Source organism: Rosa chinensis, chromosome 7 (assembly GCF_002994745.2).
Source record: "Rosa chinensis cultivar Old Blush chromosome 7, RchiOBHm-V2, whole genome shotgun sequence".
Taxonomy (NCBI): Eukaryota; Viridiplantae; Streptophyta; class Magnoliopsida; order Rosales; family Rosaceae; genus Rosa; species Rosa chinensis.
Genome location: NC_037094.1, coordinates 22,078,908 through 22,104,840, shown reverse-complemented (window position 1 = coordinate 22,104,840; position 25,933 = coordinate 22,078,908). Strand labels below are relative to the sequence as shown.

Genomic DNA, 25,933 nt, shown 5'->3' with positions numbered 1-25,933 from the left:
ATTGAATACAGATGGACCATTCCATGATCAGCATCTGCAGGCAGGTTACGGTGGTGTTTTTAAGGGTATTGAGGCCTCTTTCTTGAGTGCTTTTACTAAAAGGCGGTTGCCCGATGTGGTCTTGATGCGAAAATGCTTGCAGTAATCGAAGCAATTAGCATCGTAAGTTCAAAGGGGGGGTTGAATTTGTGGGCAGAGGTGGATTCCTTGATTTTGCTCAAATATTTCAATGACCTTTTTAGTGTCCCTTGGCGTGTGCGCACACAATGGAGGAATTGTTTGCATATGTCTAAACATTTGAATATTCCCTTTTCCTACATCTACGGGGAAGGAAATTCAGTGACAGATAGGCTTGCTAATTGTAGAACCTCACATGGTGACTTTATCTGGTGAGAGATGGTGCCTCAATTCTTGCATTCATCTTTTGGTCATGTTCTCTGGGCGTCCCTATAAATTTGCTTAATTAAGCTAATTTGTCTGTGGATTTCATTTCTGGGGTCCCAGCTTGTAATCTCTTTTTGTTTTGTTTTCGTTCTAAGTTGTAATGATTGGGATGATTTTGGTATAGTCCCCCATTTCCCTGTCTCTTGCTTTTTTCTCTTTTGTAGTATTAAGCCTTCCACCTAGGTTGAGTTCCAAACATCTTAGAAACAATAAAATAAATAACGATGTGTGATTAGTTCTTTAGAGGTGGAGAGAAAATAATGAAATTTGAATATCATACGATTATTTATACGATAATTTATTCAACGGCCCAGATGGAAAAGACCACAGCCATGCAAAATGAATGTTCCTCCTTTTATTTAAATTGGCCGTGTCTCTGTTTGCTGTTCTTCTATTCAAAATTCATTACCAATCAGCGTACGTTGATGCAAAATGAGATGAGCACCATATTGTGGCTGAAGACTTGCTATTGAGGAAGGGGCATGAGCATAGGATGGAGAAAGCTCAAAGGTGAAGTGCTGTAATATCAATGATAAGGCGAGTTTTGTTTCAATCATAGCAAAGTTTTGACCAATGCAAACCCGTGGACCACCTCCGAAGGGAAAGTATGAAAGTTGGCCCTTTGTAACCTTTGAAACTCCTTCTGCAAATCTCTCTGGCTTGAACTCCTTTGCATCATCACCCCACAATTCTTCGTCATGGTGAACAAGGAGTATGGGCAATGAGATTTCGACTCCAGCTGGTAAAGATAATTTTCCAAGTTGCGTTTCCTTGTAAGTGTTTCGAGAAATCACGACTGCCGCTGGATATAATCGGAGAACTTCACGTAAAATCATGGTCACCTGTTGCATAATAAATTAAAGTCATTAAGATTTACAACAAATTAAGTAAGACCAACCAACTAATCCTATAAAATTGTGATATGATCAAATTAGTTGTGTCATGACTGTTAGCGACATTAATTCCTTGCCTCAATCAAGCCTGATCTCTTCCTCAAATCGAGCTCATTAACACTAATATCTTCTGGAAATGTCAGTTACTGTATTAGCATTGATATTAGGCTAATCTTGTGGTTCTTGCTATAATATGCAGTTATTGTTAGGCATGTAATACTCTGCTATATATGTGTACAATTGTAAAACATTCATCAATGAAAATCATATTCAATAATTACATCCAAAAGAAGGCCGGAAGCAGCTGAGAAGCTACTGCAAACAAAAGTTGTTCCATTTTAGGGCAAGAAAGAGAGACATCAAACAAATAAATTCATGACCATGCCAGTAGGTATTCCAAGCAAATTTTGTATCGTGTACTTACAATTTTTAGGTGAGTTAACCCATCAAAGTCTGGTTTGTTGCTTCCAAAGACTTGTAGAACCTCTTCTCGCGCACAAGTTTGCCAGTTCTGATATTGGCCAAGTAAAATCATTGTCCAAACAAGCAGCACCGCGGTTGTCTCTTGCCCAGCAAAGTAAAACAGCTTACAGTCCTCGATAACTTCTTCAATACTCAACCCAAAGTTTTTGTTGTTCCTATGTTCATGAATTTCCTTGAGATTGGATTCCAGAAGTAGACTTAGTAGGTCGTCTTTAGAGGGTTCACCAGCCTTAATGGCCTCTTCTCTTTTATTTATAATTCCCTTGAGTAAACATTTAATTTCTTTATCAATCAACATCATCTTCTTGTTCATCTTAGTTGGTACAAACCTACACATCAATATTAGTTAAGCCAAACTTTTTGTGAAGATACAAAAAGAAGACAAGCACATTTTCCTCAACATGCAGTGGAATGACCTTCCAGAAAAATGAGGGAAACAAAGCATTGCGTGCATTTTAGAACTTGAAAGAAATGGAAGCTGGGTTCCCCAAATCTGTCTTTCTATTCTTCGATCTATATGATTCATTATTTAATTAATTTTTATTTCTTAAACTAAGAATTTCACAAAAGTAAGAGTTGAGATTTAATAAAATATTTCAATAGTTCAATCAGTCTAATTTAATTACGAAATTGATCTAGCTAGGTACAAACTGTAGGGGAACAAAAGAGACTTGTACTGTTACCTCCATCCTGGAATGTTAACACTTTGTAAAGCTTTTATTGAAAGTACTGCCTGCTCTTTCAAGAGTTCAAATATATACTTTCCTTCTTCATAGCTACTTCCAAATGATGTTCGACAAAGCACATCATCTGATAAACTTTGGAGACTAGGCCAAACATCCAACTCACATGAACCCTCTTTGGAAACCAAGCTTTCCCATTCTTTAATCATCCCATTACAACTTTGGTGAAACGCTGGTAACATAGACTGTAACAGGACAAGCAAAACCAGAAATATCAAAATTATATGTTGACCAAACATATACCTAAACCAGATGGTGGTAATATAGCTTATAAATAAATAAATAACTATAGGAGAGCGCATTGACACTTTGGTTGGCACTACTGCCTACTGGTAATATGCATTCTACTTTGATAGAATCTAATGTTCATCGAACTAAGTTTTGTTGGGGTGATTTGAAAAATGAAAAACTTCTCGGTCATCATACCTATTCTCAGGTTGAGACAAATCCTTAGAGTTCCTGGTTTAAACAACTCTAGATGAGAATCTACTTAAGTCTCTCCAAAGTCTTAGAATAAAAAAGTAAGGACCAAAGGAGGTTCATGAGACCCTTACCCTACCAGTCGGACACCTGTTGTACGTCTTGATCTTTAATTCAATCGGCTATACTTAATTTTATTTATGTTTTATCTTAATTTCATATCCCTCACTTAAATGTTATCTTATTTATTTAATTAATTTTTTTTTTCAATTGCAAAATATATATATATATATATATATATATATATATATTGTAATACCTTTAGCTTCTCCATATGGAAGGCTGGGTTGATAATCTTTCGGTGTCTAGCCCATTTTTCACCTTCATCTGTTGCAAATCCTGCTGCTAGCAACTTTTTATAAATGGGTGCTAGCTTCGGAAAATCATCATATTTGGTGAAGATATCTTTCAGATCTTCTGGATTAGTAATGTTCACCTTTGGTTTGGGACCAAGCCAAGTGAAAGAATTTTTGCCTGCATTGTTATGTTCACCTAATAAGAACAATTTTTCAATAGTGAAATAAAAATTAATTGACTAAAGAAATCTAGTTATTAGCAGAGATCAATCACTATAAATCCCTATGATCATGAATCAAATATATAATGATTATAAAACTCGGACTACCTGATCTAGGGTTTATAAAATTCCTCTCGTCCGGCGGCGCTTGGAGTCGAGGCTAGTTTTTCCACGCCAATGATTGGCTGCTGCCGGACGGGTGATGGTTGGTCTAATACCTATTAATCTGGGAGGTGGTTTATCCTGAGGTTTTGACAGATATTGATTGGCATGGTTTTTTCCTAATCGGGCTTGGGGGAAAGGCATCCATGGACACTGGTTCTAGGAGACGAGTTTGGTGTTGGGTGGGACTGGATCAAAATCCATCTCCTTTCCAGTCTGTGATGATGGCACTGGAGCTCCGAATTCTTCTTGGAAGCAGGGCTTATCTATGGCATTGCGGTGCTGCTGTTTCCATGTTTCGTGGTGGAGATGCAGCTAGTTTCTGGGTTTGTGGCCAGGACTTTTCTACATGCACACTCAGTTCTTAATATGGAAGCGGAGGCGTGTAGGGCTGGCTTACTTCTTGGTATTCACCAAGGTTGGACTGACATAGATGTTGAAAGCGACTCTATCATCCTGATATCTGCTCTCAATAGTCGAGAGAAGAATTTCTCTGAGGTAAGTCTAGTTTTAGATGATTGTAGGGAGTATATTACTGCTTTTCAATCTGTTAGAATTCAACATATTTACCGTGAAGCAAATGGTGTAGCAGATAGACTTGCTCACCTTGCTAGTAGTGGTTTCATTGATGATGTATGGTTAGATGAGACACCTGCAATCATTCAGGATGTTCTCTATGAGGATTAGTGCAACTGTTCTACTGTAGCTCGGGATTAAAGTTTTATGTCCCCCCCCCCCCCCCCCCCCGGATGCAAAATTCTACTATTAATTTAATAAATGGAACCGGCCGTGAGGTACCCCTTTCATAAAAAACAAAAATAAAAATAAAAAATAAAAAAAGGTGCGGCTATTACCATCTTACCATTTTCTTTGTTCACCCTACAACCTTACTTGCTTATTACTCTCTGCATTTTAATATTAAATTTATTTATCTAATCCATTTCTCTTTCTAAGAATATCCTTATATGACATATCCAATTAAAAAATAAATATTTTTAACAAAAATCTCTCATTTAGTTTATACCAATAAAAAAGGGAAAATATATTAAAGTTTTCTAATAAAATCATAATCTGATTTACTTCCATTTAAAAAAAAATTCTTTCAATTTGAATGTTCTCTATTTCAATCCATGTAAAAATATTAGTAAAGGGCAATTAGGGATGGCAATAATCCCCATAGGGTAGGATACCCATCGGGTATTCGACCCTAATGGGGAGAAATTTGGGGGAAATCGGGTAACGGGGATGGGGATCCCCAGTATTCGAATTCTGAAATCGGGTACGGGGTGGGGATGGTATTTTGATCCCCATCCCCATACCCACCCAATAAGAATTATCTAATATATATTATATATTTTTGATATTATTTATAAATATATCTCTATGTAAACTTCATCTTTTTGTCAATATTTAAATTCTGTAAATATATTTTTGATATTATTCAATTCACCTTATTTGAGTGAATGAATAAGTTGTTAGGTTACACTAAGCAGTTGATTGTGGAATTTTTTTGTCGAATGCACACTTTTATTATTATTTTTTTTAAGCGAGACTTATATTTATTTTTGTTTGATTGAAATAAAAAAATTTATTTTACTTTGATGTTTGATTTTATATAATAAATTAATAATATTGTTAACGGGGATTGGGGCTGGTACGGGGACCTAATCCCCAATGGGGACGGGGACGGGAAATCCCCAGTTTCTTATTACGGGAATTGGGGCAGGTAAGGGGATGGGGAATGAAGTTGGGTATGGGGATGGTAATTTAATCCCCTTACCCTACCCTCCCCATTGCCATCCCTAAGGGCAATGATATGGGGCCTCAATGAAGCCTAAGATTTGTGGCCTCAAATCCTAGGTGTCATGTCATGTAAGTAAATAAAAATTTATTTTCAATTCCATATAATATATCTTGCCACATCATACTACTTCAACACCAACTTTACCCTTTTACATTTCCTTTTAGATGTTAAGGGGTGAATCAATTACATTAATGAATTTAATTAGGTGACAAAAAAAAAATATCAGCTATTAATTATATATTAATTTAAGAAATATGTCTACAGATTCTTTGATCAATATTTTTCTTCATTTAATTAAATTCTTTCCTTTAATTTTTCTTCCCAAATGGCATTAATATATTGAATTACGTGTCAAGAAATAGACGTTAACTTTTTTTTTTTTTTTTCAAATATTGATTAATTTCATCTATATTTTTTAGCATTAGTAAATTGAATTTGGGAAATACTTATGTCTAAATTAAGAGGTAAGAAAAAATTACATGTTAGCGCCCATTAATTAACATCTGCAATCTAAATATAAGGGGAAAGACAAACAAAAAAATAATAAATTCAGATCTAACGTTTAAACTCATAAAGAGAAAATAATGAACAAAAGAATATATACAATCATATGAATATGTATTTTTCACATTATATTTTCAAAATTTGCAGGAACCCAACAAAGGTTGAAACATGTATGGTGTTATACATATCTATTAATCGAATGTACGTGCAAATCTATTGACTGAATTACATGAAATTTTTTCTACTCTTGATTGAAGAAAAAAAAAATTGTTGTTTAAATCTAAGCATGAGTGTAATGAAAAAAAATGTAAGAAAGCCAAATGTTTTTTTTTTTCTAGAAGAAAGCCAAAATAATTTTTGAGGTAGAAAGACAAAATAATTTAGAGTTATTAGATTTTAGAATGATAAGATTTGTCTTTTTCTTTATAGTTACATGGCATGGTTTGACAAATAGGTGATGTATGTAGATGACATAGCATGACACCTAAGATTGAGGCCACAAATCTTAGGCCTCATTGAGGCCACAAATTATTTTTCATTAGTAAATTTACAACTATGAGCAATGAAGAAGAGATTGATTTTTTTTTTCGTGTTTTAAATTTTTTATTTGCAGTGTTCACTAAAAAGGTATTGCAAAGATTTTGATGAAGTTAACATTAATGATTTTGTGAATTGAATAATGAATTAACAATGAGGAGGTAACAAAAAGACAAAAAAATAGTAATAAATTCAAATTTAGGTGGAGAGATAAAAATTAATGTTATCCAATGAGAAATTAAGTAGTCTTTATATTTATTTAATTACTTATGTATTTATTTTTTCTTACATATTTGAATTTTAAAAATTGGTGTACTTATTAGTCATTTTATATTTGGATAGTACAATCTTTTAATAATTCATATGTTTGTAGGGTGAATTAAGAAAATGGTAAGTTTGCAATAGCCACACCGGCCCTAAAGAAAAAGTCTGGTACAACGGAAAAAAAAAAAGGAACACCACCGTACTGTGGCCTTAAAACTATGACCTATCGGAATCTGAGAGAGCCATCACACCTCGTCTCTCAACCAAACTTGCCTCGCAAAACTAAGACTCCAAGCATGCTTCGCTACACTAGGAGCAGCTTAATTTGTTACATATTCTAATAGGGGATCCTCCATGAAGTTAACTTGAAATTCCTTTCAAATCCCGTACATCTTCTATATATAAAAGGTCCTTCCTCGCTAAAATAAATTCCAAAAGAAATGAAATAGTTCTTGACTAGTTCTACCAGTCAAGAAAAACACACATGCAACAACTACATCTAAAAGATTAAATTGTAATCGGAAAGAAAAAAAATATATATATATATTTATATATATAGGGTATCTTAAACAATAAGATCTACAATTGCCGCATTAAGATCTATGACTAATTTATCATAAATTGGGTAGATTCTTCATAGATCTTACTTCTTGATTGAGAATAGGATCTATTGCCACTCTACAAATTCTTTATCATAATATTGAAATATAAACAAAAATATATTAAAAAGGATGTCATAATTAAATTATATTATGCAATACCATGGATGTTGACAGTTCGATGCACAAACGGGATGACTCTTGGGGCTATATCATGACAGGTCGAGAGTTTCATTGGCTTAGATTTTGCTTCTCTCAACATTGCAGAACTCTCCTTCACGTCTCCATAGAAAAACTTGTAGGAATTTCCCTGAAAGCCTTGTTGTCTCAACAATCTTTCAAGTCTCTTTGGCCTCAGCCACACCCAGTTGAGTACACTCCATGAACAACTCAGTAGGCCAACAAGGACAACGCTCAGTGCAAAACCAGCCACTGAAACTTCCATTGCTAGCTGATCAGAAGAGAGAGATAATTATTTCCGAGGAGAGTTTTGGAACGAGGAATATGCAGGTTTACTTTGATAATTTCTTTTTCTCCGGTTGAGCGTTTGATGGTTGTTTTGGGTCACCCACTCACCCTTCACATTTTTCTTGCGACTCTGATTGTCGCCACCGTTATTGGGTGGTTTGGCTGTCAATACTAAATACTCTATTAATGAAAAAGGTGATGCACATGGGAAGCATATATAACTATCTAAATAGAGAAAACAAATTCTATGTATGTAAAACTAACAACCTCCCATAGAAATGTGTACTGTATAAGAAAAAATGACCCACATGAAAAAAATGGGAAGAAAGTGTGTATATAGAAGGAGAAAACAGACAGGAAAAGCCATGATAGAAAACTCACAAGGAAAGAGCATCTATGTGTGGTTTGGCACCAAGGTAAATCTTGACTGGACTGTACTTGACATCATTAATCTTACCGGTCATAAATCCCTGTAACTGCACGTACTGAAATAGTGGGAAATGATAAATTGTTTCTCCAACATTTGCCAATCATGCAATCTCTTCTGAGCTGTGCTCCACATTTTGGTCGTCCATTTGGCACTCTTGCAATAAGCATCCCAGGTCAGCAAGTAGTTTATTTATACACAAGAATGCATCCATGTGTCAATTATTTTGCCACTTGGCACTCATGCAATTCATGTTAACTCGAGTAGTACTACTTAGACACGTCTGTGCTGCAGATCCACTTATCTGTAACATTAAGATTTAGAGTCTTTTGTGGGCTCTTGAACCACTAGGATGGTCCGACGACTAGATCGGTGTTGTTACAAAGAGATCAAATGAAATTTAAGTACTTTCGCAATGTGTTCAAGCACCTGCCACAAACTTCGTATAAAAATAAAAGAAAAGAGATGTCTCTGCTGCGAATCTACCTGTCACTAATGTAATAAGATTTAGGGAAATTCTTTCGTGACTCTTGAACCACTAAGATGGTCCAACCACTAAATCAGTGTTTTTTTTTTTTTTTTTTTGATTCACACCACTAAATCAGTGTTGCTACGTAGATAATCAAATAAAACTTAGTGGCCTTCTGTAATGTGTTCAAGCTCATGCCACAGAAGTGGGATAAAAGTAAAACGAACAAATAAATGAATAGAATAAAAATTATAAAATTAAAAGGAGTTTGCTTCCATTAAGCGATAAGAGTAATGATAAAGTAATTTTCTAAAAAAGGTGCTAGAGACACCAAATTTTAATCTCAAATGATGTGGCATTGCCACCTCATTCATAGTTATTTCCAACCTGTAATTATGTCAATTAATTTTCATTTATATAGTTTCCATTATATATGCAATTACTTAATATTATATTAAATGAGAAAAATAATGTTTCCCTGCAATCCCAAAAATTGATCTTCAAATACCAGGGATATTCTCATATACCACCTATCATCATCATCCTCATCTCATGCTGCACCAAAATTTGGAACTTAAAAATCATCTAGGATTTGAATAAATAAAAGGTCTTGGCGTATGAAAATCTAAAATAAAGAAGATGATTATGAATATAGCAACCACAAGGCATAAATTGGCTTTGTAAATCATAATCACAAGGGATTATGATGAAAAACTGTGAGTTAGCTCTTAATAAAAGATTAAGAAAGATACAAATCAATACAGAAGTTAATTTAACCAACTTGTTTTGAAATTTGAATCCACTAGATTGGTTCAAGAAATTAAAAGAGAGAACAACAAATTTACTTATTCTTCTTCTTCTTCTTCTTCTTTTTTATTTTTTTTACAATAGAACAAAGAATTTACTGGTTATGGATAGATGGTTGCAATATATGGAGGATGAGTTTTGCATTTTTTAGGGTTTATCAAGACATGAGTTTGCGCGCTTGTTGGATTGATCAACTTTACCGCATTTTCTTCTTCTGTTTTTTAATATCTTAGATATTAATAAACTAATTTAAATACATATTCTAAATATATATATAAAAAATGACAGCTTGAATATTTTGAGGTTCATTAGGGCTGATGTGGTCAATGCCATGTCATTTGGGATGGTTTTTTTGTATGGAATTTTGGGATCCAAAGCATTTTCCAAAAAAAAATGATAAAATAATTTGAGCTTCACAATCACTATTTTATATATATATATATATATATATATTTTTTTTTATAAACCCTTAGCCCATCCCACCATTACATATGTAAGTGAGAATCAAACTCATGATTTTTACAATGTTAGAATTATAATTTACCAACAGCTTCACAATCACTATATTGCATGGTTATAATTTCAATGTGAAATTCACAATAAATCATAGCATGAGGTCCCCGAGACCATATCAAGCCTAGCATGGATGCTATGTTCCCTTTCGGAATGAAAGAGTGAAGGTCTCTCCAGGTCTATAATATATGGGTGCTAGGACAGAAACTCGAGTAGGCAATCCAGAATACTTATGGAAGCGTATGGCTACATAGCCACCATTTCAAAGTTCAATGAGAGCAAGATCAATGAGTGTTGGAGAGGAAAAATCCCAAATTGAAAAAGTGATAAAAGAAAATATAATTTATAAGTGGGTGGCCTTTACCCAATCGTACCGAGGCCTTTTGTGATTAAAACCCAACACCTAACTGGTGGTTAAGTTGGGACAATATCAGTACATTGGTGAGCCACGGACCACGGCTGTCGCTGTTTAACATGGTATCAGAGCGGATCCCTCTCCAATTGCATTTCCAATTATCATAGGCCCGAATTTGGATCTCTTATATTGCCATCGGAATATCAAGTGTCTGATGTGGGACTTGGATTGTTACATTGACCAAGTCTCTGATATGAGACTTGTGTCCCAATTTTCAATATGAAAATTGGATTGTTAATTAATTTCATATGCAGACCTAAAGTTAGGTTGTACGTGAGGAGAGGTGTTGGAGAGGAACGATCTCACATTGAAACAGTGACAAAAGAAAATATAATTTATAAGTGGGTGGCTCTTACCCAATCGTACTGATGCCTTTTGTGATTAAAACCTAACACCTAATTGGTGGTTAAGTTAGGACAATATCAGTACAATGGTGGGCTACGGGCCACACTTGTCGCTATTTAACAGTGAGATATGCTCGTCTCCCGGTGGAGATTTGCTAATTCTACTATAGGTTGGAAAGAAAGTCCTAGTTTGTTATGTGTTTGTAATATTACATTTCTATTGTTCATAATGGGCGTGTTGTCACTACTACAATAAGTTAATCAGACGACAGATATTTGGAGTTGTGTGATGACCATCCTCACTATGGTATAAACGAGTGTTGTGTGATTGAAAAATCACACAACGGTGATTTCACCGTTGTCCAATATTCATTTCCTCAATAGATAATTACTTCCGTTGTGCGAATTCTGCGCAGGGATGCCTCGGCATTGACATGGCCATTCAGACAACAAAAAATGAAATTTAGTTGTTGTCTGAGATTCATAACACACAACAGTTGTGATTTCTTTCTTGTTTGAGATTCATAACACACAACAACTATATTGTTTATTCATAACACATAACAGATAGAATTTTTTCTTTGTTATCTGAGATAAGTAACAGACAACTCAATGAAATGATGTCTGTTGTCTGTTGATTGATTCAAACAATAGCTATATTATCTTAACTGTGGTGTGAATATTGTAATCGAATTGGCTAACATCTAGTAACTGTTGTACGAGAGGCCTTAATTTTGAATCCTTTTACAGTCAAACAACTTATTATTCTGCATTGTGTTGTATGATTGAACCTTGGACAACTGAGATTGCCTTGTCGAATTGTGTGAGGAGAACTTAGACAACATATTCTTTTTATCAAACATTGTGTGAGCATTATAAACCAGTTGTGTGATTATTTTAGGGTCTGTTGTTTGAGCTTGGTTCTCACAACTTGGTTGTGAACTGTTGTTTGTTCAATCATGACCTAACTAGCTGGAACAATTTTCCAGAAACAATGCTGCATGTATATATTACCACAAAAACAGTACATTACCAAATGAACAATACATATAAAGTCACATTGATCCATATCATTAGTGTAACTATATAAGTTGAATTGGTCAAGTACAACTAAACATCCAAAGTAGATAATTAAACTACCAAACAAACAAAGAAAGCATTCCTAGTCTAGCTAGACCAATGCATGCATGAATCAAAAGCTGATAATTGTTTCATGTGATCGATATCTATCAGCACAAGCAAAAATTCATTATGCTTTCCAAAAACATATGCGATGGCTTCTACACATATCTATTAACTACAAACCTAACCCACTCATTCCTCATCTCATCAATATCCACTTGGGTATAAACATGGTTGCTTCTCCTCTCCCACTGAAAAAAATTCAAGTAACCCAAGTCAAAATTACCATAAAAAGCTCGTTGGAACACAAACAGAATAAACATGCTTTAATTATACCTTGTTAACAAATGAAAAGTCCTTATCCTCAATGATGTCTCTCATGTATCGCATGATAAAGTAGCCACACTCCTTGCTGTTAGGTTGAGGAGGAATACCCTAAAAGCAGTAAATCCAGCATAGCCAAAAAAAAAAAAATCCAAATTAATAATCATGGAACCTAATCCAAATTTGCTTCCACAATCCAACATAGCAAATTTTAAAATCCAACATAGCAAATTTCTAAACATTCCAGAATCTAACATAGCCAAAATGTACATACAGACAAATTTTTCCATAGAGGTGAACTTCGGCCTTTCCTGTTCTTGTGTGCATTATACATGGATATTGCACTAAAACAGAACATGCACATGCACACACAATCAGGTTTTAAGAAATAGCCATGCTACCCAACATGCATTATTCAAACTTGTATGACTGTGACTTACCTATCAACAATGGAAACCCATTCTCCAGTGGGTAATCGCCTCTTCATAGGATCCATAAAATAGACAATTTCTTGTTCGGGATCGACAATAGTCAGCACCCAATGTATATTATATAACAATATAATCATATTGTAATCAACGGCCCATATGTATCATTACAAGCAAAGTATTACATATATAACAATAGCTAGTAGTAAGTTGCCGATACTTACTCTAAGTTATATGGCAGCATGAAAATCTGTCCAGGTTTTGCAGATATCAGCTTCTCTTTTATATGTAAGGATCTTTCCTAGCCTTTCCCACACCCAATTGCACCAATCAGGGACGGAGGGAGGCAGGGGCCACTGGGTCCCGTGCCCCACTCAGATTTAAAAAAAAACATTAATATATGTATATAGTTTAATATTATATTAATATCAGATTTGTATTATATATTTTTATATTATTTTTTTTTCTAAACTTAATCATCAACTTCACGTGCTCTACTCTGGTGCTCTTCTTTTGTTTTGTTTTGGGTTAATTTTTTTATGGAATTGTTTGAGGAAGCACACGTCTGACCTTTTAGTAATATTATACAATATTTTTCTTTCCCAAATTTTTTTGACATCAATAATAGAAATTGTTACAATTAAAGATTTTTATTTTCTTATTACTTACAGATTTTTAAATCTAATAAAAAATTTCTAAAAATATATAATACAAATCTGTGACATATGGTTCAAACCAAAATAGATGTGACTTATCCACGGTGTACTTATTTTTGACGTTAGCATTGATTTTACCAGTTGCAATTGCAAGTGTAGAGAGAGTATTTTTTGCTATGAACATTGTAAAGACTCGTTTACGTAGTCAAATGGGTGAAAACTTTATGAATGATTACTTGATTTCATATTGAGAAAGACATTTTTACTAGTATATAGATAATGAGACCATCATGCAATGATTTTAAAATATGAAATATTGTCGAGGAAAAATCTTTGTAATAGATAGAAATTATATTTAAACATTTTGTATGTTTTTATATTTTTTTTTGTGCCCCAGTGAACCTAAATTCCTGGCTCCGCCACTGGCGCCAATCATCGCAAGGTCAATAAAAGAAACCATATCCAACATTTTATACTGACTCAGGACATCATAGAGGTACCTAACACTACTACAAAAAGGTTATCAGACGACGGTGGATTTGTGTTGTGTGATGACCAAGCTCACCGTGGTCTAAGTGAGTGTTGTGTGATTGAAAAATCAGACAACGGTGATTTCACCGTTGTGTGATAATAGTTTGCTCAACAGAAATACTTATTTCCGTTGTGTGAGTTCTGTGCAGCATGTGCCTGGCATGGCATGCGCGGCGATGCCTCGTCACATTCAGACAACAGAAGATGAAATTTTGTCGTTGTCTGAAATTCATAACACACAACAGGTATGACTAATTCTTTGTTGTCTGAGATTAATAACAGACAACAAATATAACTCTCTCTTTGTTGTCTAAGGTAAGTAACACACAACCGAAGTGAAAGTATCTCCCTTGTCTGATGATTTACTCAGACAACGGAGATACTTTATTTCCGTTGTGTGTTATGAATCTCACACAACAGAATTTTGTTTTCTTATGTTGTTGGTTGTTAGTTCACACAACAACTATATTTAGTTAACTGTGGTGTGATTATTGTAATCAAACTGACTAATAGCCAATGACTGTTGTAAGAAAAGCCTTAGTTTTGAATTCTTTACAGTCATACAACACATTGTTTTGTATTGTGTTGTATGAGATCAATGCTAGGTGAAATTGTACAAATTCAATGCTAGAGATTATTACCAATAAACAATAATTTTATATTAATGTTAAAAGTAACTTTGATACATTAAACAAACTCCAATCGATTCACCATATACAACATTACAAGCATTTAAACATTTCATTGAACTAAGCCTTCCAATTTCATAAGCTATACAAGATTGTGTTCAATCCTCACCCACAAGTAATGCTGCAATACGAGCAATCCAATTTCCATCTTGTGCAGCATATGCTTGAAGAATCTGATGGACAAGTTCATTATCTTGTGCAACATTAGCTCTAGACTCATCTCTTGAATGCAATCCACATCCAACTTGGATGCCCAGGACAGTTGCAGCAGCTGCCTTTGCCGCTGGGTCAGCATCATATTTCTGCATATAAGAAAGTAATATGGCCTGTGATTATGCACCCCCCTCATAGCTCTACATTCATCTCCTACATGGAATCTTAGGCCTGAATCCACACCCAACTTGGATGCCAAGGGCAGTTGCAGCAGTTGCAAGCATCATATTTCTGCATTATAAAAAAAAAAACATGGCAGATCAATAAAACATATAATGAGATCTTGAGGATTGGTAAAAGAGGCAGACTAGATAACTATCAGATACTCTATCAAAGTACGTACAGCATATCTGAACATATTACATTGTGCTTCTAACAATTTATAAACACTCACTCACACATACAGATTACACTTCCAAAAATACCAAAGAGAATGAAATTTGTTTATAAGCTTGTAACATCCAGAGTGTCCACCCCTATCATATGCAAAAATAGTTTGATAAACGTAGGCTGCAGTCAACCATCTCATTTTTACTCATCCTATTCAAAATCAATCTTGTTATTTTAAAATGATAGTAAAAAGGAAAGGCAAGCAAATTCATAGCTCTACTTTTCACTAATCAAACAGAGACCGAATCTTGATAGTTCCACCATTTAGGTCCAATCTTCACTAACCAAACAGAAAAGTTGAACTTTCATAGCTTCAGTTTTCAGAAGATTAATTATAAATCGCGGAAACTCAGAAAATCATTCTTACCCACCACCCAAACTCGTCCCCTTCCTCCCCATATCAAAACCCAATAATTCGAAGAATTGATAAGAAAACTATACAGAGTTTAAGAAAATCATTGGTTGTATCCCAAATCTCTTAATAGACTGCATCATACCAAACTTTTAATTCAGCAACCCAATATACAGAGGTAAATAAACATGAGTAATCAGATATGGTATTTGAAATATATGTGAACGATCAGATTATAAGCCGTCACTTTAGCAATGAAGGAATTAATAGCTTCACACACCAAAACACAAATTCATTGACTTAAAAAGAGATAGAGATGAAAAAAAGTGGAAATATTAGCATGGCTGCCTTCACTGGCTCTCACCTAATTCTTAATTTTAAAATACCCTAAACACTAAACAATAATTTTGAAACAATATTAATCATTGGTTAAACTGTTCTATTTCAGTTAAGATTTGGTTAGGAAGAAAACTAATGAATCTTTTGGTTGCTGCAATTGTGAAACACATGGTTTATACTTTTTGAATTTCAACGTTTCCAATAATCACAGATGCATAAAATTGATTCAAACAAAACTGAAGTATACAGAAGTTAATAAAACAATAGCAGAAAAAGGTGAACATTGAAGTGAAATGGGTAGGGAACAATCTCTACATACATTCATGATATAGAAGAATTTAGAATTGATCTTATCCTAGAATTTCACAGAATTTAACTATTAAAAAGCAGTCCAAATATATATTTAAATTCAATTTGCAGTATGTCGTTCAATAGTGAAAACATAATGCACCATGATTACACATAGCAACTTACCCGAATTCTAAATCACTCAAACAACAAAGAAGCTGCTTCCTTTAAGCATAGACACACTAACCTGCAAAATCATAGTTCAAAGCATCAATACGAATTCCACTATAAAAATTTTTGCAACTGAAAATCAAACCATTTGCATTCAATTTTTTGAGAATTTAACTATTTTACACAAAAACTCGACCAAAAAAACTCCTCTTTCGAATATTGAGAAAGATAAAATATACAATGATGAAAGTATTTTCCCTTGTATTCATGCAATACAGGGTAACGAAAACTAAAATCTTTCAACATCAGTGAAATAACCGTATGATTGATTCTATGATTGGCTGCCCAAAATCAGATTAAGAACCAGATCTCTTTCATTTGTTTTACTTTACTCTTTCATTTGATGCTATAGCTATTCTCGCTGATATTAGTATGTCTATAGATATAGCCGATACTCTATTTAAAACACAGTAAAAACTTGGAGTATCATAAAAACTATTATTAACATATGCATTTGAAGCCAAACTTAATGTCTGAAGTACACATTTCAGCATAGTAGTCCAAACCCAAGTTAAACTTACTATACATACTAAGACCTACCCCAACCAAGAGGACAATCAATCTCTACAGAATTCCAATAACAAATAAAGTTCATTCGTTATGAACTGATATAACTTTCAAAAGTTTAAATTTGTACTGTTACAAATTACAAATTGGAGGTCAGAGTACTCACAGAAGCAAGTTCCAAAATTGAGCAATGTATATTGTTTCAGTGTTTCAACACCTACATAAAAAATCATAATAAAATCAGAGATAAGTAAAAAGAGATGTTACTGCCTTTAAACCTTTATCTTAAGTGCATTAAGCATTTCAAAGTTTCCATATATATATATATATATATATATATATTAATAGTGACACTCAAGTATACCATTTGAATCATTAAGTCTGTCTTTGCCTTGATTACTTCTATGCTAATCCTCTATGTTTTCTTCTTAGTCTTCCCCCCGTGTTTACTAATGGAAGAAAAATTGAATAAGAGTAGATGAATCTAGCAGTTTCTGCTGCTGCTGCTATTACTAAACTTCAGCAGTGGAATAACAGTAACACTAATGTTCATATTTAGATACATATTTTGTGTAGCTGAGGTTTGAATTCTATAAAGAAGGTGTTTAATATATCTATATTTATTTGAGAAGGAATCTGATAAAGCAAAGATGTATACCATAACATTGTAGTTGAGTTTCGTATTCACAACGGTTCAAATTTTAGAATTAAACTCATAAATCAAATATGCAAGAAATAATTATTAATGTATAGTAAATACATCAAATAGAAATCTGATACTATAGATCAAATAGAAACCATATGTAAGAAGGTGCAGAATAGTGTAACAAACTAAGAACAAATTTTACAAAATCACAAATAATCGAAAACGAAAAAAATGAAAATATGTGTCTGAAGACCACTGAATTTGAGAAAAGAAATTCATCTGAACTGAGAAGAAAAACCATAAATCCAAGAGAAAGACAGATTTAATTACCTGATTAACTTAGACAGCAATGTGTCTGAGTAACGATGCCCAAACAAAGAAAGACACAAAATTGTCTTTTTCTTGTTTGCTCAATCACCTAGAAGGCACTTTCTGTTTCCACCAAAGCAGTTTGATCACACAACAAAGGCATAGAAACCATTCACAAAGAAACAAACCATATGACTTCATCATCACAGGAGACGAATAAACAAAGTAGTCCATTAAGTATACTGTATAAGTCGTCAATTTCATCATTAGTTATACCTTCTTCAGCATTGAAACTCTGCTCATGAAGAAGAAGGTGGGACAGATGCCCAACAACAGATCAAAATCACAGACTCTAAAATTTCAGATTTAACAAAGAGAAGAAAAATTGTTCTCTCTCTCTCTTTTTTTCCCTGTCTATCTTTCGATCGTCAATTTTGTTTAGAAAACAAAGAGTTGGCAAGTATCATCAATAAACACCAAAAGGAATGAGTTGATGACGATGATTATTATTATAATACACACACACACATATAAAATTTTGTGTGTATATATATGTATACAAACTTCAAATTCAATAGTTAGCGTGTAGGAAATACCTATGGAAAGGCAGCCCATACAAAGGTAATTACTGTTGAAGGAAAATCAAGTTTAGTGTGCCTTATCAAACTAGGAATAGGAATAGGAGAGAAGGTTCTAGATTTCCCAATCCTACACGGATTGGTATTCCTTGTAACATTAGATTATGCACTTTGTAATCCCTATATATAGGGCTCCTATTCTCTATAATGATACACAATTCTCTCATCAATCTCTCTCAATACCAATATACTTAAACACGTTATCAGCACGACTCTAGCCACAAAGCAAAAACCAAAATCTGCCGAAGCCACCTAGCCCGAGCTAGCCCTACCACATCGCAGCAGCCCCTGCTGCCCTGCGCGCTGCACCTACAGCCCCTGCTGCCCTGCGCGCTGCACCTACAGCCACACGCCCCTGCGTCGCTGCCCTGCAGCCCCGCGCCCCTGCGCACGCTGCTGCTTGTCCACACGCCCGCGCGTCTGCAGCCCTGCATCACTACCCCTGCATCTCGGTCGTGCCCCTACAGCGCACCTACATCAGCAGCTCCTTTTCTCACCTACTGCAACTTGTTGCCGCTACAATATCACTGCAGCCCCAATCCGACACCGCTGCAAACCTTCGCTCCATCACGCCTGCACCGACACGCGCGTGATTCAAAACCAACAAGTAAGTATCCAATAGCGTAAGTTTTAAAGTTCCTAAATTGAAATTCTTTCTTTTTCTCGGGGACTTAAAAACCTCCCTTCTTCTTCATCCCACCTTTCATAGAACGTGGGTTCGATTCAATGCGGAATCGTGGGGATTCACGCAATTAACGAACTAAGAGCGTTCGTAAGACTTCGGACTAAGAGCGTCCGCAAGCATCGATTTATGACCTTATAAACATCATTGTTTCGGTCTAATCCAATTTTCTTGGAAATCGATTTCTTGGTAGCATAGCTCGGAAATCTTAATATTTAGTTGTCGTGGAAGTTTTAACTCCGAAACTAATATATTTCTTCTTCTTATTTCAGGATGTCGAAACTTGACTTTCCTGCACTTACCTCAACTGGCTCGGAATATCATAGTTGGGCCACGGATGTTGAGCACCACCTCACTTCAAAAGGGATCCTACCCTTAATTCAAGCTCCTAATCCTACTCTCATATTTGAGCGTACGGCTACGAACAATGCCACCGCCCTCATCTTGATGAGGCGCCACATGGATAAATCACTCCGACTGGAGTACATGGCAATCAAGGATGCTAGAGAATTATGGGTCGCGCTAGAAGAGCGATTTGGTAATATCAAGGATACCCTCCTCCCTGACTTGAAAGTTCAATGGGGCAATCTACGATTCGCCGACTTCAAGTCTGTAGCTGAATATAATTCAGAAGTTCTACGCCTCAAAACCATGTTGGGGTTCTGTGGACAACCCGTCACAGAGCAAGAACTAATTGAGAAAACTCTCTCCACCTTCCCCGTCTCAGCAATTTTGCTCTCAAAGCAATATCGAAGGGAATTTGATACTAGACGGATCACGAGATTTCATCAGCTCATTACTATTATGTCTGTAGCTGAAAAGCATGATAATATCCTCGTGAAGAATTATAATTCAAGGCCTATCGGAACTAAGAGCGTTCATGAGGCGAATTATAATAATGCACCCAAAGGAGGGCGCAAGGAGCGGAACCCTAAGAATAAGGGACACAACGGACGTTCTGGTCCATATAACCGCCCTACAAAGGAAGGTACTCGTCAGAATGAAGGACGATCACGTGGCAATACATGGCAACGTGGGAGAGGAGGCCGTGGGGCTCCAGGACATGGAGGAACCACCCAGGGCCGTGGGAATGGCGCCAACTCCTATGGGGGACGCCACCCAAGTGCAAACAATGCACCTCAATTAAAGGGAGGAAATCACAATGACATGTGTCATCGATGTGGATCTAGTGAGCACTGGTTCAAACAATGCAACGCAAGCAAACAATTGGCTGCGCATTATAAGGCATTTAGAGACTTCAGAGAGCATGAAGCCAATTTTGCCGAAAATATAGAAGAAGATGGTGATGATGCCGACGTCAATCTCACCATAGCGGACTTCAAATCTGACAAAGAATTGCACAAAGATGCTGCAGATTTTGATTAGTATAGTCCGTTACTTTTCCAAGAATTATGTAATGGCAATTATGCCCTAAATCAATAAAATGACTTATTGTATTCATTTTTTTCCCTCTAGGCGTACTCAAGAGTACTTGTGATGTCTAGGCAAGGTTTGATCTGAGAGAACGGTTTTAAAAAGTGAGCAACGCTCCACCAAAATCTCGCCTTACCTTACCTGGTCACAACCAAATTGAAATTACCGAACGGATTAAGTGACTACGATTCGTCTACTATTTGATTCTATATTGGATTAGATTTTAGTCAAGAAATTTTGATGTAATCATTGGCTATCATTAATAAAGTATCGACTTATTTTATTCAAATGTCTTGGACATATTCTAAATTCGAACTTTATTATTTTTCAGTATGTTTCCCGGAGAGCTCGAATGCCTCGTGGATAGTGCCACTACACATACCATCCTTCGAAACAGGCAGCTATTCCTATGGATGGCGCCTACTCGATCTTCTGTGACTACGATGGCTGGACCATCTCAATTGATTCATGGTCGAGGACCAGCTCAATTTATGTTGCCTAATGGCACTACTTTGAATGTCACCGAAGCTCTTTATGCTCCTAGGGCAGGAAGAACCCTATTGAGCTTCAAAGATATAAGAGCCAATGGTTTTCATGTGGAAACACATTGTGAGAATGGACAAGAGTTCCTTTGCATCACCTCTAATGACTACGGACATAAACGAGTCTTAGAGAAACTTATGTGTCGCTCTAGTGGGTTGTATGCAACCACTATTCGAGTCATTGAATCCAACCATGTCATGAGAGATGATTTATGGGATTCCGACACATATAGGCTTTGGCACGACCGTTTGGGACACCCAGGTCGTGACATGATGATCCATATATTAAAGACTTCACACGGACATCCCTTTTTCAGAACGAAAGGAAGTAAAAATCGAAATTTGGATCAAGGAAGAGCACCTGCGCCTCACGGCGCCTTCCCCCTTCAAGTCCGGCCACCACTAGCCGGCGCCGCCATCCCCCTGCGGCTCCAGGGTGGCTTTGACGCCACCCCTGCTCCCCTGACTCCAATTTCTGCTTCTAAAGTCAAAAGTGACTTCATGGCTCAACCAAAATCCTCATTGGTTATTTCTAAAGCCCATTATTCGTTCTGCAAAGCCTGCTCTTTAGCAAAGTTAGGATCGAGACCATCCTATGCAAAGGACACCAAAGAAAATATACCATTCTTGCAAAGAATCCAAGGTGATATTTGTGGACCTATTCAACCATCATGCGGACCATTTCGATATTTTATGGTATTGGTTGATGCATCGACACGCTGGTCACATGTCATGTTATTGTCCACTAGGAACGCTGCATTTGCTAAACTCCTAGCACAAATAATTAAGTTAAGGGCTCACCACCCTGATCATCCTATTAAGTCTATAAGATTAGACAATGCTGGAGAGTTTACATCAAAGACTTTTGATGATTATTGCATGTCCATTGGGATTGATGTTGAACATCCTGTTCCTCATGTTCACACCCAAAATGGTCTCGCAGAAGCCGCCATTAAACGACTACAAATGGTCGCTAGGGCATTGGTCATGCGCACCAATCTCCCTATTTCTGCTTGGGGCTATGCAATATTGCATGCAGCTGTGCTTATTCGTCTGAGGCCCACTGCCACTCAACCCTTTTCTGCGTCCCAGATGGTGACTGGGTATGAGCCTAATGTCTCCCACTTACGCATATTTGGGTGCGCAGTTTATGTGCCAATTGCGCCTCCACAGCGCACCAAAATGGGTCCTCAAAGACGATTAGGCATTTATGTTGGATATGATTCTCCAACGATTATCCGCTACATAGAACCCTTGACAGGCGATCTCTTTACCGCAAGATTTGCGGATTGTCACTTCGATGAGACAGTCTTCCCATCGTTAGGGGGAGATAAGAACATCAATGTTCAACAGGAACGACCGGAATTGTCGTGGTCTGTCCCCACTCTGTCTCATCTTGATCCCCGAACTGCACAGTCTGAAATTGAAGTGCGGAGAATTCTCGATCTTCAGAACGTAGCAGAATCGATGCCTGATGCGTTTTCTGATATCGCTAAAGTGACGAGATCACACATACCTGCTGCAAACGTGCCTGCAAGGATTGATGTCCCTAAAAGTAGAGGACATGACGCCAACTCAAGAGTGCATGAGCATGGCACCAACGTCCCATCTCTCAATGATGGTGACGTTATGGCTAGGCCCACGGCTCCTGCCAGGAAGCGCGGGAGGCCCATAGGTTCGATGGATTCTCGCCCAAGAAAGAAAGCGAGTTTGGCACAGAATAATCCATTAATCATCGATATAAATAATCCATCTCATGAGAATATTCCGGATTATGGTTATGTCCAAGAGACATCATTGGGGGACGCTCCAATGTCAGAACCAACTCCAGAGAATAGAGAGATCTCCATAAATTACACTAGTGTACATGAGATGATGGATAGAAATTCTATGGCAATTGATGATGCATTTGCATATCATATTGCGAAAGGGATTATAGAATATGATGATATCGAACCGCGCTCTGTTGAAGAATGTCAACGAAGAGCAGATTGGCCTAAATGGAAAGATGCGATCCAGGTTGAATTGGATTCACTAACAAAGAGACAGGTATTTGGGCCTGTAACGCAGACACCCCCAAGTGTAAAGCCTGTTGGCCATAAATGGGTCTTTGTTAGAAAGCGTAATGAGAAAAATGAGGTGGTAAGATATAAAGCCCGCCTTGTGGCGCAAGGTTTCTCACAACGCCCTGGAATCGACTACGAGGAGACATATTCTCCCGTAATGGACACTATAACGTTCCGCTACCTTGTCAGTTTGGTAGTTTCCGAAAAACTTGACATGCAGCTTATGGATGTGGTTACAGCATATCTCTATGGGGATCTAGATTCAGAGATATATATGAAGGTTCCAGATGGACTTCAATTACCCAAATCAAGTGGCTCTAAACCACGGAGCGCGTTTTCAATAAGATTAAAACGCTCACTATATGGATTAAAACAATCTGGACGGATGTGGTATAACCGTCTAAGTGACTACTTGATTGGGAAGGGATATATTAACAATGAAATATGCCCATGCGTGTTCATTAAAAGAACAAGTTCCGGATTTGCAATCGTAGCAGTTTATGTCGATGACATGAACCTAATTGGAACTCTGGATGAGTTAAAGGAAACTGCTAATTACTTGAAATCCGAATTTGAGATGAAAGATCTTGGGAAAACACGGTTTTGTCTCGGTATAGAACTCGAGCACTGTAGTGATGGGATTTTGATCCATCAGTCTGCATATACTCAGAAAATTCTAAGGCGCTTTAATGAAGATAAAGCAAAGCCTACGAGTACTCCCATGATCGGCCGTAGTCTTGAGCCCGGAAAAGATCCGTTTCGTCCAAGGGATGAGGACGAAGAACCCCTAGAGGCCGAAGTGCCCTATTTAAGTGCAATAGGCGCATTATTGTACTTAGCTCAATGCACAAGACCGGACATCTCATTCACAGTGAACTTGTTAGCTCGACACAGCTCTGCGCCAACACGCCGCCATTGGATTGGTGTAAAGACCATCTTTCGATACCTAAGAGGTACGATTGATATGGGCCTATTCTATCCCTACAGAGAGAAAAGGAATGACGGAAAATTGGGATTGGACCCCAAGAGGCAAAACGCCCCCGTCCATGGAATGGCCGCCGGCCATGTTGCCGCCGCCGGCGCCGCCACCGCTCATGGTGGCCGGCATTCTCCTATCTCCCTCCATCAAAACGACGATGATGTCTTGATGGGTTTTGCTGATGCAGGGTACCTCTCTGACCCTCACAAAGGTCGCTCCCAAACAGGTTATGTCTTTACCATGGGAAGCACTGCGATATCTTGGAGGTCTACGAAACAAACCCTTGTTGCTACTTCCTCAAATCATGCAGAGATTATTGCTCTACATGAAGCTGTACGTGAATGTGTATGGCTAAGGTCTGTAATTCGACACATTCAAGGAAGTTGTGGTTTGAAGTCTACCACAGATGAACCTACATGCATTTATGAGGATAATGCAGCTTGTATTGAACAAATGAAGTTAGGTTTCATCAAGGGCGACAACACCAAGCATATATCGCCTAAGTTCTTTTTTAATCAGCAACAACAATCACTTCTAAAGATTGAAGTGAATCAAATCCGATCAGAGGATAATGTAGCGGACTTATTCACTAAGTCGTTACCTAAATCCACCTTCGAGAAACATGTGAAGAGCATCGGATTGAGAAAGTTATCCGAACTCCCACGATTGTAGCAATCAGGGGGAGATATCGACATCAGGGGGAGTTATGATGTCTACATGTTCGATCTCGAAGAGTGAAGGACGTGTTGTGCTCTTTTTGTCCTTCGACCAGGATTATTTTTGTCCCACAGGGTTTTTGTTACCTGGCAAGGTTTTTAACGAGGCAACGGATGAAGCGTCACCACCAAGTTTGAGCGGCACAAGGGGGAGTGTTGAAGGAAAATCAAGTTTAGTGTGCCTTATCAAACTAGGAATAGGAATAGGAGAGAAGGTTCTAGATTTCCCAATCCTACACGGATTGGTATTCCTTGTAACATTAGATTATGCACTTTGTAATCCCTATATATAGGGCTCCTATTCTCTATAATGATACACAATTCTCTCATCAATCTCTCTCAATACCAATATACTTAAACAATTACCAGATTAAGACGGAAGAGGAAGTCACCAACGATTACCTTTTTTGAGTAGATGAATGATAACGCAACTGTCGCTGTGAACGATTACCTCTTCTCTTTTCACACTCCCTTCCAACACGATGACTAAACTTTTGAATTCAAATAGAAAAAATCCAGTCACAAATCTTCAAAGACACAAGACCCAGTTCACAAATGGTACAAAGATATAACAGAATATTAAACAAAAAGATAAATCCCTAGAAATCCTTTCTAATGAAGTCTCAATTCAGAAAATTTCCTCAACTTACAACAAAGTGTACCCACACTTATCACTCCTTATTACAATACCAAAACAAAAGAAAAGAGTATTCATACTTCTGTCAAACAAACAAACAGACATAAATCAAAATAAATAAAGAAATAAAGCTTCAGACTCATGTGTTGGTGCATACCTCAGCTTTGCATAACAAATGATTTCTCAGCTTCCTCTATATGGTCCTGCTACAAAAATCAATGAATAACCAAAAAATTCAAAATCTAAAAAAATCTCCAATTCTCAAATCCAACCACAAAATCAAATCTCCAAGCTTGCTTACCAAAAACAAACCTATAATCCAGGATATCGAAATTGAATCG

General features: G+C 36.7%; 1 protein-coding gene across 1 annotated transcript; it reads right to left on the bottom strand.

Annotated features, from left to right (window-relative positions):
• Positions 1-839: 839 nt before the first annotated feature.
• On the bottom strand, positions 840-8,375 carry LOC112177593 (cytochrome P450 CYP72A219). The gene is made up of 6 exons (XM_040511367.1): positions 8,280-8,375; positions 7,593-7,881; positions 3,303-3,517; positions 2,504-2,748; positions 1,762-2,149; positions 840-1,286 (listed from the first exon to the last, which is right to left on the bottom strand). The coding sequence occupies exons 2-6, from the start codon at positions 7,873-7,875 to the stop codon at positions 840-842; spliced, it is 1,578 nt and encodes a 525-aa protein (XP_040367301.1). The 5' UTR covers positions 7,876-7,881; positions 8,280-8,375.
• Between the last annotated feature and the right edge of the window lie 17,558 nt (positions 8,376-25,933).

Coding starts and splice junctions, on each gene's coding strand:
- LOC112177593 (XM_040511367.1), bottom strand. CDS start 7,875: ATGGAAGTTTCAGTGGCTGGTTTTGCACTGAGCGTTGTCCTTGTTGGC. Junction 2,150..2,503: donor GTTAACATTCCAGGATGGAG/GTAACAGTACAA, acceptor ATTGATGTGTAG/GTTTGTACCAACTAAGATGA. Junction 1,287..1,761: donor GGTTAACTCACCTAAAAATT/GTAAGTACACGA, acceptor ATTATGCAACAG/GTGACCATGATTTTACGTGA.